Source organism: Lynx rufus, unplaced genomic scaffold, assembly GCF_022079265.1.
Source record: "Lynx rufus isolate CCGP_SWC_20201006 ecotype Redwood Valley unplaced genomic scaffold, mLynRuf1.p SCAF_13, whole genome shotgun sequence".
In the NCBI taxonomy this organism is placed as follows: Eukaryota; Metazoa; Chordata; class Mammalia; order Carnivora; family Felidae; genus Lynx; species Lynx rufus.
The window spans coordinates 45110983-45124106 of NW_025814827.1; the positions used below are offsets into that span (position 1 = coordinate 45110983).

General features: G+C 45.7%; 1 protein-coding gene and 1 non-coding gene across 2 annotated transcripts; one reads left to right on the plus strand and one right to left on the minus strand.

The window, feature by feature from the left end:
• Nucleotides 1–14: 14 nt before the first annotated feature.
• Nucleotides 15–9247, minus strand: PRMT5 (protein arginine methyltransferase 5). The gene is made up of 17 exons (XM_047075447.1): nucleotides 9034–9247; nucleotides 8253–8371; nucleotides 7859–7944; nucleotides 7549–7683; nucleotides 6859–6971; nucleotides 6664–6713; nucleotides 4569–4732; nucleotides 3930–4091; nucleotides 3679–3756; nucleotides 3528–3586; nucleotides 3322–3444; nucleotides 3060–3235; nucleotides 2394–2503; nucleotides 2055–2148; nucleotides 1761–1877; nucleotides 1491–1555; nucleotides 15–586 (listed from the first exon to the last, which is right to left on the minus strand). The coding sequence occupies exons 1-17, from the start codon at nucleotides 9141–9143 to the stop codon at nucleotides 434–436; spliced, it is 1914 nt and encodes a 637-aa protein (XP_046931403.1). The 5' UTR covers nucleotides 9144–9247; the 3' UTR covers nucleotides 15–433.
• A 252-nt stretch (nucleotides 9248–9499) lies between these two features.
• Nucleotides 9500–9572, plus strand: TRNAR-ACG (transfer RNA arginine (anticodon ACG)). Its single transcript has one exon. It is a non-coding gene; the product is annotated as a tRNA-Arg (tRNA).
• The last annotated feature ends 3552 nt before the right edge of the window (nucleotides 9573–13124 follow it).

A 13124-nucleotide genomic window follows, 5' to 3' on the forward strand; every position in this document is an offset into this window, starting at 1 on the left:
TGTGGGAAAGCAGAGGCAGGGGGCAACAGGGTTGGAGCAGGAAAAGGCTATAACTTCACTTTATTTGTATTTCCTCCCACACAAAACCATCAAAACAGGAACAGAGATGGGCAGGGAAAAGGGCTGAAAATTTGTTCAATCCACATGTTCTCAGGGCTATTCCAGGGAGCGCTTGAGGCCGAATGCCTGTTGGAGTAGCTTCAGATCCAGCACTAATTCCTCCCACCCTGGCCTGAAGTCTTCACAGATTGGTGGCTCGAGCCCTGCAATTAACTCTCATCCTTTGCCCACCTTGATGTAAGGCAGGAAAGCAGACTGAAATGCTCCACTCTGATGGGCAAGGGGAATCACAGCCCACAGATGTACTGCACTTTCTGTGCTACAGGAGCAGAACTTGAAGCTGCTTCCAAGGTCTCAACACTTGTAGGCAGGGCTAGAGGCCGATGGTGTATGAGCGGCCTGTGGGGTTATGAATAGCAGAACAGACTGGTGCTGTCACAGCCCACTCATACCACACCTTCTTGGAATTGCTGCACCGCCAGAAACGGACACAGATGGTCTGGCCTTCACGTACCGTAATGGGCTGCTGTAAGAAGAAAGACAGGGAGGTTCAGGGTGGAGCTAATGAATTGTATGTGGCAATGTACTACTGAGCTAAGTGTGCAGAGAAAAGGATAAAACATGACATTCCAACCCTCATGAAGTTTATTTGAAGTCTTTCAGAATGAATTATCTGAACAATCAGACACTAAACAAACCATCAGAAGTGTGATGAGTGCTATGAACATGCAGAGAACATTGCGCTACAAGAGCACCTAGGAGGCAAAGCGAACCTAGTTCAGGCAGTCAGTTAAAGTTATCTGACAAGTGGAATGTTTAAGGGGACCTGGAATATAAGTCAGCTGAGTGAAGAGATGAACAAAGAACTTTCCAGGTAAAGGAGGTGTGAAAGCCTGAGGCAGGAAAGAAGACAGGGTATTAGAGAAACCAAAAGAAGGTCCACAGAATCATGATGAGCATTGAGTAATGTACAGAATTGTTGATTCATTATGTTGCACACCTGAAACTAATATAACACTGCTTTGTTAATTATACTTCAATTAAAAAAAAAAAAAGGGCTGATGCAATGTAACTAAGGAAGAGTAGCTGAAAAGACAAGCTAAAACTAGATCACACCGTCTTACAAGGTTAAACCTTTCCCCTGATGGCAGTGGGAGGTCAATGAACGGTATTAAACAGGACAGAGATATGACAAGATCTGGGCTTTTGCTCAAGGTAGAGACTAGACAGAAGAGGAGCCAGAGGAGATGTGGGGAAGCTAAGGAGACAGGCACCGCAGACATCTCAACATCTACAACAGGGATCCAAGAACATGTGGGAGTAGCAGAACATGGGTCATACTCAAGCATCCTCCTGAGAGCAGGGAAAGGGCAGAACACCAATGGCAAAAGTTACTCCTTAACCCATGGAGTATTAAAGGTGATTCCTACCTTAATAGGGAAGAGGATGGGAAACCATGAGAACATCCCAGGAGAGTGAGTTTCTGGACGGATACCTGTTTGAAAAAATGAAAACACTGAGGTCTCTGTGACTCTGCTTTTTGCCTGGGTTGAGGAGTGTGTCTTCTGTGAACAGAGAAACAAGTAATCAAAGATCCCCATTCATTGATTCTTGGGCTCCCTGTGCATCTAAATGAAACATTAACAAAACTGCCCAAGTAACATACTCATGCCCTGCCATCCACTGCCCCAGACACTCACTCAGGGTGATGTCCTGATAAAGCACAGTTTCAAAGTAGCCTGCAAAGCCATGTAGCACTGTGTTCACTTCCACAGGAAACTCCAAGGTGCAATAGCGGTTGTTGTCAATCATAGGATCTGTCAAGGAAGAGTTATGTGGATGACAAGGGGCCAAAAGCTCTAGACAACTTAGAAAAGCAAGAGCAAAAAACAGGATGGGAAGCCTAGACAGAGCAGACCCAGGATAGCAAGAGAAGAAACCAGAAAGGTAAGCTCTCACCCATCCAGTCAGAGGAGAGTCATGCGGGAACCCACCTCTGTTGGGATGGCTGAAGGTAAAACAGGGCTGGGGCGCCGACAGCTGGTGGAAGTTGTGCAGCCGTACCACATAAGGCATCTCAAACTGGGCCTGTCCCGAGAGACCAAGCAAGAGCTGGAGCAGACAGGCAAGACACACCTACTTCCCCGGGGAAAAGAAGCCTGAGCCTCAGGGACACAGAAAAGGATAACATTTTCATTTCAACTTTCGCTTTCCCACATCCCCAGCTCCTCCATCACTTCATCTTCTCCAGTGCAAGAAAACAGTTGATGCTAACGTAGAAAAAGAAGATGACTAAAGAGAAAAGAGCTCTCCAGAAGACAGTGGCTCTTTACCTCAGGGTCACGGTCCTTTTCCCGACAGGCGCGGACCTCATTATACAGCTTGGAGGAGGAGATGGGAGCCAGAAAGGAGGTATACTCCCCAGGGATGCTCACACCATCATCTGGAGAGTAGGAGGGTCATATTAGTTCCCAAGGGATGAAAATGGTGCGTCTAACTGAAGGTTCAAACCTCCTACATCAAAACATACCACATGTGACAACATGGAGCTGTCTAGGTCTGTTTTGTCTAGGTCCTTTCATGAGAAATTCTACTTTGAGGTTTACTTACAGAGACACAGGTTAAAACTGGAAAGAACCTAAGATATTCTAATCTAGTGGTTCTTAACTTCTGTAGGGTCATAAAGAACCTTGATATATGGATGAAAGCTAAGCCCAAGGTACATATTACATCAGCTCAGGGAATCCACAGACCTCAGACTTAAGGAGGATCTGCTCTAGTCCACTCCTCTCATTTTACAGATGTGAACAGTGAGGTTCAGAGAAGTTACTTCATTTGCTAGGGCAATGACCCAAGTCCAACCCACCTTCCTTTAAACCTTGTCACCTCCTCCTAGGCTGCTGCTGCCTCACTCAACCCGCCCCCGCCCCCCAAACTGCCATGGCCTTCCAAGCTGAGAATCCATTCCCCTTACTCAGCACACCCCAGCCTAGAGGCACCTTTTAAGAAGTGTTGGGCTCCATCCAGGCACTCAGGTGACAGTTCATTGTCAGCAAAGGAGCCCAAAAGCTCACTGACGATGATGTCTGCTTTCTCTGGAGCCACCCATTCCCGCATGTCCGATGAGACTACGGTTACCTGGCTTCCCCATTCTTCAAATTGCCAGTTCTCTAGCCTAAAATAAAGATAATGCAAGTGAGGACACTGGTAAGAAAAACTGGCACTGGAGACAAACTTCCCAGCAAGGAGGTTGCTACTCACGTCACCACGGCATTTGGGTTCTTCTCCACGGCATACAGCTTTATCCTCCGGTCAGCCTGCTTGGCTGCCCTCAGAGAAGCATTTACCAGGGGACCCCGGCCTGCTCCCAACACCATTAGCACCCTAAGAAAGAGGAAGGGTCAAGCTGACTTAGCAGATAGAGAAGAGGTATGCAAATCTCTGGGATTGTGGGCAAGAGCACTCACTGGACATTGGTATCCTTCTCTTCGTCAGGCACTCGATCTAACAGACATTTATAGATGGCCTGGTGGAGGAAGGAGAAAAGACCTCATGGCTATGATCCCATCTTCACCCAGGACATCCCGGCCCTGTACTTGACCCAGACCCACACTATACCTGCTGATATTGAGAGTATTTGATGGGGTCCTTTTCAAACACTTCATATGTCTGAGATTCCAGATTGTCCATCAGTGGCTGACGAATGAGAGGAAAAAGGGAAAATAAGTTAGCCAGTTTCTGGCAAGGGCAACATACCAGAATACCAAAAAATCTCCCACTGCTTCCTGAGCTCTGGTAGGATTTTAGGGCACCTATGGTCAGAGACTCTTCTCCCACACCTCCCTCCTCTCAGAATACTCCAGACCCACCTGGAGTGGGGACTGCAGATAGTCTTCATAGCCCTTGGCAAAGAGTTCGTAAGCATTGGGTGGAGGACGGTTCTGGCTCAAGTATTCCAGGTACTGGAGGTAAGAACAGAACTCCTTCTCTGAGTGGTGGTTGGTGCCTGTGATGATGAACTGCACTTCCAGCTGTGAGAGAAGTCAGACCATCAGGTACAGTCCTCGAACCAAGATTCTGGGATATTGTTATGGCTTATGGCCAAAGAACCCTGGCGTAAAATAAGGCCCAAACGATTTGTCTTCCAGTTCAACAGATATCTCCAAGTATCAACACAACAGCATGAAGCTTCAATAAACTTATAAAGCCCTCTAATGCCATATAAGCATCATCCTGACTCAAACAGCCCCATCGATCCTCACTGTAACATCTTAAATGAAACCTTCTGCAAAGTTCTCATGAGATTTGGTTCCTTTTGAAATGTTCTGGGGCTCCTAATCCCATTCGCCTCTTTGTTCTCAAGAGCTCCAATTTTGATGAAATCGCTCCCCAGAAACCAGAAAGGAAAAGAATCAGCCTCACAGAAAAAAAAAAAAAAAAGCACCACACATATGTGAATAAGGCAAGAGGATTAGCTGGAGTATCTTTGGAAACCTTCTACCACCCACCTTGAGGAGCCGGAAGATCAGCCTCTGATGCATCTTAGAAAGAACAGGAAATCCCTTCTTATTGGTCAGGAAAATGCTGGTGGGGAGAATGGCTGCTTTGATGGGCTCCCCAAGCCAACGATCAATGACATGGTTAGATGGGAGGTCGGCCCCAATTTCAAGAGCTACACGAGGGAAAAGAAAGTTAACTACTATATAAGAAGGCTTTCCTTGCTTTTTTGTGCAACATCTGTTTACTCCTTAAGAGCAAGGCCTACTGAGACATAAAGTAGCAAAACTGCCCAGCAGCCTAGTATACATGAAACTCCTTTTTTTTTTTTTAAACTTTTTTTTTTATTTGAGACAGGGAGAGACAGAGCATGAACAGGGGAGGGTCAGAGAGAGGGAGACACAGAATCTGAAACAGGCTCCAGGCTCTGAGCTGTCAGCACAGAGCCCGACGCGGGGCTTGAACTCACAGACCGCAAGATCATGACCTGAGCCGAAGTCGGCTGCTTAACCGACTGAGCCACCCAGGCGCCCCTGAAACTCCTGATTTTTTTTTTAACTGTATCCAGCTTTATTAAAGATACTTTTCATAAACAATCATGGTATTTCAGGCAGAACATGAGCAGACAATGTTAACAGTATACAGCAACTTTCAAACTCCTTTCTTTAATGGACTACCAAAATCAGAAAGCCATTTCATAAAACCCAATGAAGTCTTCATATGATGCTCTGAACAGGGAAACGTTTAAAGAAATTTTAATATTTTATTTATTTTTGAGAGACAGAGACAGCACAAGTGGGGGGAGGGGCAGAGAGGGAGACACAGAACTCGAAGGGGGCTCCAGGCTCTGAGCTGTCAGCACAGAGCCCAAAGTAGGTCCCAAACCCATGAACCGTGAGATCATGACCTAAGTTGAAGCCAGACGCTTAACCGACTGAGCCACCCAAGTGCCTGAACAAAGAAAAGTTTAGAGTAAGGGTTGACATTTCACATTTAGCATGTTGTTAAACAACTTTTCACAAGCCAACCCTGACTTTGAAATGAAAATGGCAGAATTATCAATCTGATGCTCCACAAGCTAAAAGAGGAACTCTTTTGAGGGATGCCATCTCCATGGTGACCCTGCAAAGTCCAGATTGCCTGACATACTGGGAACCATTTTGACACTCGGGTCAGGTTCCAACAGGTCTCTGGGTTTAAGGAAGTCAAATCTATGTTGAAGGCAGAGAAGGAGAAGAGGACATAAAAAATGAATTTTAGTTTTTCCACACCATAAGGTGTCTGTGCCAAGGTGGCTAATGTGTATCATCATCAAGGAATCCCTCCTCCTGGGAACCAAAGAGGAAGTTTCTCAGAACTAGAAGGGAAAGGTATTTTCTCCCCCTTATCAATCTAGCTTCAGAGACATTCAATTAGTGACATTTGTCTTCCCCCTAAATAACAATGAAGTGTTCTGTGTACTAACAACATAGCTTAAAAGAAAAAAAAAAAAAGTAAACCAGGGATGCCTGTGTGGCTCAGTCAGTTAAGCGTCTCTTAACTTCAGATCAGGTCATGATCTCATGGTTCATGAGATTGAGCCCTGCATTGGGCTCTGTACTAACAGCGAGGAGCCTGCTTAGGATTCTCTCTCTCCCTCTGCCCCTCCCCTGCTTGCTCTCTCTCTCTCTCTCTCTCTCTCTCAAATAAATAAATAAACATTAAAAAAAGTAAAAAAATCGTCATTTTAACAAAACTTAATAAAAAAGTATTTCAAGCTGTAAAGTCACCAGAAGTACATAGTTATCAAAAATGCACACATTTCACTTGGCATCTCCAAAAACTCCTAATTCTTTTTTTTTTTAATATTTATTTAGTTTTGAGAGAGATATATATAAGAGAGAGGGAGAGTGTGTGCAGGGGAAAAGCAGAGAGAGAGGGAGACAGAGGATCTGAAGTGAGCTCTGTGCTGACAGCAGAGCCCAATCTCACAAACTATGAGATCATGACCTGAGCCGAAGTCGGATGCTTAACCAACTGAGCCACCCAGGTGCCCCCAAAACTCCTAATTCTTACTCGCAGGAGGTCAGAGAAGGGATACCTATCCCAGTACCCTTGTGGACTTACCCACCGCAATCCTCTTGCTATAGTCACACAAGGTCCGGAAGTTGTGCCACCTGTCGGGGTCAAATACAGAAAAATACAGTCAAATATATATAGCTCACCAATTACCACAGCTCGAGGAGACCTCCCTACAGGCTCCACCCTGTACCTCCCCTTATCCTCCCCTTTGCCCTGGCACAGCAGCAAAAGGAGACATACCACATCCATGTCTTCTCCTCTCCACTGTACTCCTCTGTGTGTGTACTTGGTGCATTCTCAATTATATCATCTCTCAGGTCCTCTGGGGCCACCAAGGGTACCCGCATCCAGAACTGCACATGAACAAGTACTCTATTTAGAACTCTTTGGAACTCACTAGGTCCAGAAAGCTTCCTTCAATTAAAAATATCTTGATCCACAGGGCACCTGGGTGGCTCAGTTAAGCATCCCACTCTTGATTTCGGCTCACAGTTGTGAGATTGAGCTCTGTGTCAGGCTCTGCGTTGACAGTACAGAGCCTGCTTCAGATTCTCTCTCCCTCTCTCTCTGCCCCTTCCCCACTCATGCTTGCTCTCTCAAAATAAACTTCAAAAAAAGAAAAATCTTGATTCAGCTCACAAGTTAATCCTTTTATGTTTTTCCCAACTTGTGGTTATATGCACATGTACACTTACCTTGTGTATATCCTTATGTAAATACCTGCCTTGTCCTTTATTGCAACTGTAAGTTTCTAGAAATAACTATACATTCTATATATTTTATAACAGTCTGCTTACCACTTTTAGATGCTGGTAGGCAGTACTGACATGTCAGTTCTCCCAAATGCACTCTTTACTCAATGGCTAGGAACAAGAAAATACCTAGCAGACTATCATAACATGCAGCAGAAAGGGAGGCCCTTAGCCATACCATGGAGGAGTGGTGGCCAGTGTGGATGTGGTTGGTCAAAACCCTGGCCAAGTTTGTGTTATCTTCCTGATTTAGGGGCAGCAGGAAAGCTGGAAGACCCAAATATGCCCCAAAATTCAGCTCCTGTAACATGGCCTGGAATGGAGATCAAGAGGAAAAGGTTAAGAGCTAGGAATCCAATTAGCTTTAATTGAATTATATTAGATTTACTAAGTTATGGGAGAAAAAAAAAAACAACTGCTCTTTGCACCCAGCGTGGTTATGAACCTGACCTCTAGATAAATCCATTGGATTGGTGAAACAGTCTTACCGCCTCGGAGTTCCTGCGGATCTTCTCCACTTTTGAGTCTGGACGAATCCATGGAGAAAGCTTTCCCACAATTAGCGTATTCCAGTCTGCACTCCCCCCATCCAAGAAAGACAAAGACTAAATGAGGGTCAGCACTTTACTTGTTCAATTTCTAGTTCTTAACAGGGAATAAAGAGTAGAGATGAGAGATAAAAGACTTTTTCTATCACAGATATGGGATAGCCTGATGCAGAATAGACTACAGCTTTTAGCAGGTAAGCAAGAAAACAAGAGTTATCTGTGTCCCAGGACTAACCAATATATCCAAGTCAGGAAAGGAGGAGAATGAGGGCACTGTTAAAGCAGAAGTTGTTACTGCCTCTAATAATTAAGGGGCATATGGGATGGTCCCTACCCCTTCCTGACAGCAGTAGGTCTGATCGTGTCTGGGGGCCCGGCCGATTCTTAGCAGGTTCCTGAGTGAACTCCCTCTTGAAACGCGGGTGGAAGACAGGCATGCAGAGGAAATCAAACCTACAACCGCGACAGACCCAGAATCGTCATGTAAAGAGAGCAGCAGTGCCCAGAAATCCAAGCAACTGGATTAGGCTATCTCAATTCTGCACAACCCTCTCAGCTGCCATCAGTCACCCGACGGGACTGCTGAGTTCAGCCCACCTTGGGGCAGATCACTTCCGCTGCACTGTGCCTCAATTTCTCCCCAAAACACAGGCATGGAAAAGACAAGGAGAGAAGATAAAAATCCACCCCAAGTGGATTTCTACTCTGCTGTCACCGGTTTTCCAGGATCGTCACATCCAGATTTGCCCCAGTATCGCCCATGCCTTCCCCCTTAAGATTTACCTCTTTCTCTAGCCCCCTGACTCTCCCTCCCACTCTCAGACTGTAATCCCGCTCTCCAGGGCCTTGGAGATCTGTATGTTCCCTTTTCGAGTTTACCTGACAACTCCCCCGACTTTGGGGCTCAGTGACCACACACCTCCAATAAGTTTTTTTTTTTTTTTCTTACGCCCCAGAGCCTAAGGCTCTCCACCCACCCGCAAGGAGTAATGGTTTCTCCCGCCCTAATCTTACTCCGACCCCCTCACCCCTGCTTCTCGGGGATGACTAGTCTGTCCCCCCTTCGTCCCCGAGTTCGGAGCCCGCATTCCGCTTGCAGAGGTCTGGGCCCTCACCCCTGCTTGGCCACAGCCCCCAAAGTGTCAGCTATTTCGGGGACGCAATTCAGGTCCCTGCCGCTGGACACGCGGCTCCCACCGGCACCTCCGACCGCCATCGCCGCCATCTTTTCCCTCGCGCTGTCCACGCGAGGGATTCCTTGATATTAGCAGCCAATCAAAAAGCCAGAAAAAAGCCCCCGGAAGGCGGGATGAGTCGCCCTAACAACCAGAGCGTCTTCCACGGCTTCAGAGCGAGAGGCGGAGGGGTGGGGAGTGGCTCCTCCCGCCAATCCGCGGGCTGCACAGTGGCTTACGGCGTGGCTCCGGAAGATCCACCAATCTCAGGGTCTGGTTCTCGACGAATTTCAATCTCCCAGAATGCTTCGTGCATTCATAGAACCCCGTCAAGGGACTACACGTCCCATGAAACCCTGCAATATAAGCTTGAAGTGTCATCATTGAGTCGGGTGTAATTGTCTCAGGGCCAGTGGCGCAATGGATAACGCGTCTGACTACGGATCAGAAGATTCCAGGTTCGACTCCTGGCTGGCTCGGCGGGACTGAGACTCCTTTATTGCATCGCATGCGACACGGCCTTAAGCAGAATCTTTTAAATCTCCCTTCCTTTCCTTACACTCTTAGAAGTTTCCTCTTTTATCTTTTCGCACCTTCGTTTTATAGGTCTTAATTTGACTGAGTTCTGCAGCCATCTTATATCAGCTTTTTCCGTTACCTAATTCAGAAATGACTCTTGTGTCACTACTTGCTTAGGTCCATCTAAGCAAGAGAATTGAGTTAATGGCTGGTGCTCTTAAAATGGGCTTTGTATGGGCCTTCGTATATTTACAAATAGATTGTGGAAACTCAGCCACTAATTCCTTGTGATTTTATATCTCAACACAAAAGGTAAACACACACACTCACACATTCGTGGTAAGGGATTACAGCGAAGAGGAGTCATGAAGTGCCTGGAGGAGGCCTGGGAAAATATATACACTCTTGTTAGAGGGATGGAAAGAAGCAGAGGAATGAAGCAAGGGAAGACACGGGGAGGAGAAAGGGAATACCTGAAGGCGGGGAGCCCAGAGGTGTTGAGGGCCTGGGAGCAGGGATGGAAAAGAGAACACAGTGCAAAAAGCCCGAAGAAGGAGGCGTTGACAGAACTTAGGGACTGCTTCGCAGGCCTCCAGGAAAGAGGAGTCTGGGTTCTGGCCTCTGTGAGTGAAACAAGAAAGGAGAGAAGCGGGTTTAGGGAGAATCAAAGTTCGGGTTTGGAAGTGCTGAATTGACTGGGCGCCTAGGGGGCGCTGTGTAATAGAGAGTTGGATGAACAGTGAGTGATCTGATCTGAACCAGAGAAGATTTGGAAATGCCAGAAGAGAGGTAGTGATGAAAGCCACGAGACTGAATGAGATCATCCTGGACCGTTGGGGACAAAGTCCTTGGAAACATGGAAAGGGTGTGGATAGGATAAGCTCGAAAGAGCTCTGGGTGCAACGATAAATGCTCCAGAAGGACGAAAGTCAAAAAGCCAAACAACTAAGAAAAGGCATACAAAAAGCCTCAAGTGGTTGGAAGTGCTTTTGTCCCATCATTACTAGTACACCTACTACAAACTACTACTAGTAGACTTTATTTCTTTGCTTAAGTTTATTTATCTATTTTGAGAAAGAGAGCACAAGCAGGGAAGGGGCAGAGAGAGGGTGGGGGGAGAGAATCCCAAGCAGGCTCCACACCATCAACACAGAGCCCCATTTCGGGCTCTGACTCACCAATCATGAGATCGTGACCTGGGTAGAGATCAAGATTCGGACCCTTAACCGACTGAGCCACCAGGCACCCCTAGCACTTTATTTGCTAAAACAGTTTTAGATTTACAGAATGATTGAGCAGATAGTACAGTGAGTTCCCATGTGCCTCCCCAGAGCTCTCTTTGTTATTAAGATCTTCACATGTATGGTACATTTATTATAATTCAGGGACCAATATTGATAAATCATTATTATCAAAGTCCATAGTTCATTCAGATTTCTTAGTGTTTACCTAATGTCCTCTTTCTGTTACAAGATCCAATCCAGAATACCGTGTTACATATAGTTGTCATGTCTCCTTAGGCTCCTCTGGGCTGTGACAAGTTTCTCAGTTGTTCCTTGTTTTTGATGGCCTTGATAGTTTTGAGAAGTACTGGTCAGGCATACTATAGGATGCCCCTCTGTTGGAATTTAGTTTGTCTGATTGTTTTCTCATGATTAGACTGGGATTATGGGTTTGGGGAGGAAGATCACAGAGGTGAAGTATCATTTTCATAATATATCAATAGTACATACTATCAACATAATTTATGACTGTTGATGTTGACCTTTATCACCTGGCAAGAGTAGTATTTATCAGGTTCCTCTACTGTAAAATTACACTCTCCCCACCCCCTCCCATCCTGTGCTCTTTGGGAGGAAGTCAGCATGTGCATCCCACACTTAAGGAGTAGAGAGTTCCGCTGACCCTCCTTTAGGGTGGAGTGTCAACAATATTTATTTGGAATTCTTCCCTGCAGGTCTTATGAGTAGGTGGTTGTCCACAGGAAGTGGGTGAGTGCTCTACCAACATTTTAAGAGGTAAAGAAGAGTTTTCAGGAGGCCTGCTTATTCTCTGCCCCAGCTGTGCCCAACCAAGCTCTACGTTCAGAGAAGACTTATGAGATGTGGTTTCTTCTTCGGAAGCTAATTATCTGGGTTGTGGACCATCTGTGCTCCTGGCATCTTCCTCCTGATGTCAAGCTGGTGGCTGCTTTTGGCTGTTGGTTGTTAACTAACCCATCCATGAGTAAGAGAGAGAGAGAGGAAAATCTATAAAGCAGTAATGTCAGTTTTGCCATCATTAAAATAATTTTCAAAAGAATATGTGTAAAAAGGGATTGGAATTTGTTTGGCCTTAAAATAAATTCACATGGGCTGCATTTCAATTCTCTGTAATGTCTTTGGTTTTTCATTCAAGATGGCCTCAGCTCTAAGGCAAGCATGATGCTGAACAGCTCAAAATAATTCCATACCATGTTGTTCCCAGTCTTTCCTACAGCACTTACCTGTGACTTAAAAAAAAATACAGCAAATACTATGGGTCTATCTATATGAACCAGAGAGAAGCAGAAGGCAAGGAGTGAAAAAGAAACAGAGAACTTTGTCAAGGACTTGGCCCTAAGCATAAAGTCAGAGCTGGCAAAGTCTGTCTTCTGTTCTGACTCCCTCTACCCTGCCCTCCGTGCTGAACTCTTGTGCTCAGAAACATGTAAGTCACTGATAGAAGGCCTCCAGATCCAAGCCTTTGCTGAGATGAGGGTAGGGAGATGGTAGGACAGTGGGGCAGATACAATATTATTTTCTCCCAACAGGAGCCAGTGACCAACAGACAAAGCACTGGAAACTCCTCTGGAAAGGAAACAGTATCCTCTCCCAGATAATTCTCTCCTTACCCACCCCCCCCACCCCCACCCTTCCACACCATCCCTAACCCTGCCTGGCATTCCTCACCTTCAGGCCCAGTTCTTCTACCTGATCCTGTTTTTGTGACCTTGTTTAAACACCTCCAGCCCATTGTAAATGCTCCTTTCATCTCTGGTGCTCAGCTCCTCCCTCAGCACTTGCCTCCCTCCCCAGGACCCCTTCACTCACCTCTGTGCCTGCCCAGCCAGCTACACTCTTCAACACCAAAATAATGGACCGTTTGACCCTCCTACTGCTCCAAATTGCGCCTGTACAATCAAGGCTGTCCTGCAGCTACAAAAGTGGCGGAGTTACTGAGGCAAAATAATCTGTGCCGATTTGCATTCTCTTCCTTGTCATCTCTATTATACAGTGTTTATCTGTCAAAATGAATAGAAAGTAGAAACTGTTCTGGAACATAGAAAAAGATGGAAAACTACCCAATTTGTTTACGAAGCCAGAATATACCTAATATCAAAACCTGTCAGAAATAGCACCCCCTCAAAAAAACCCTATAGATAAATCTCACTTGTGCTGCACATAAATGTAAAAATAAAAAATATTTAAGATTAATACATAAAGGTCAACAGTATATTAATATAATAATTATATACCACAACCAATTAGAGC

Bases quoted from the DNA above. Each gene is read 5' to 3' on its own strand.
- PRMT5 (XM_047075447.1), bottom strand. From the start codon at position 9,143: ATGGCGGCGATGGCGGTCGGAGGTGCCGGTGGGAGCCGCGTGTCCAGC. The intron at 3,587-3,678 runs GTATAGTGTGGG...TTCCTCCACCAG, and splicing joins AATACTCTCAATATCAGCAG to GCCATCTATAAATGTCTGTT. The intron at 2,504-3,059 runs GTGCCTCTAGGC...CCTACTCTCCAG, and splicing joins AGCCCAACACTTCTTAAAAG to ATGATGGTGTGAGCATCCCT.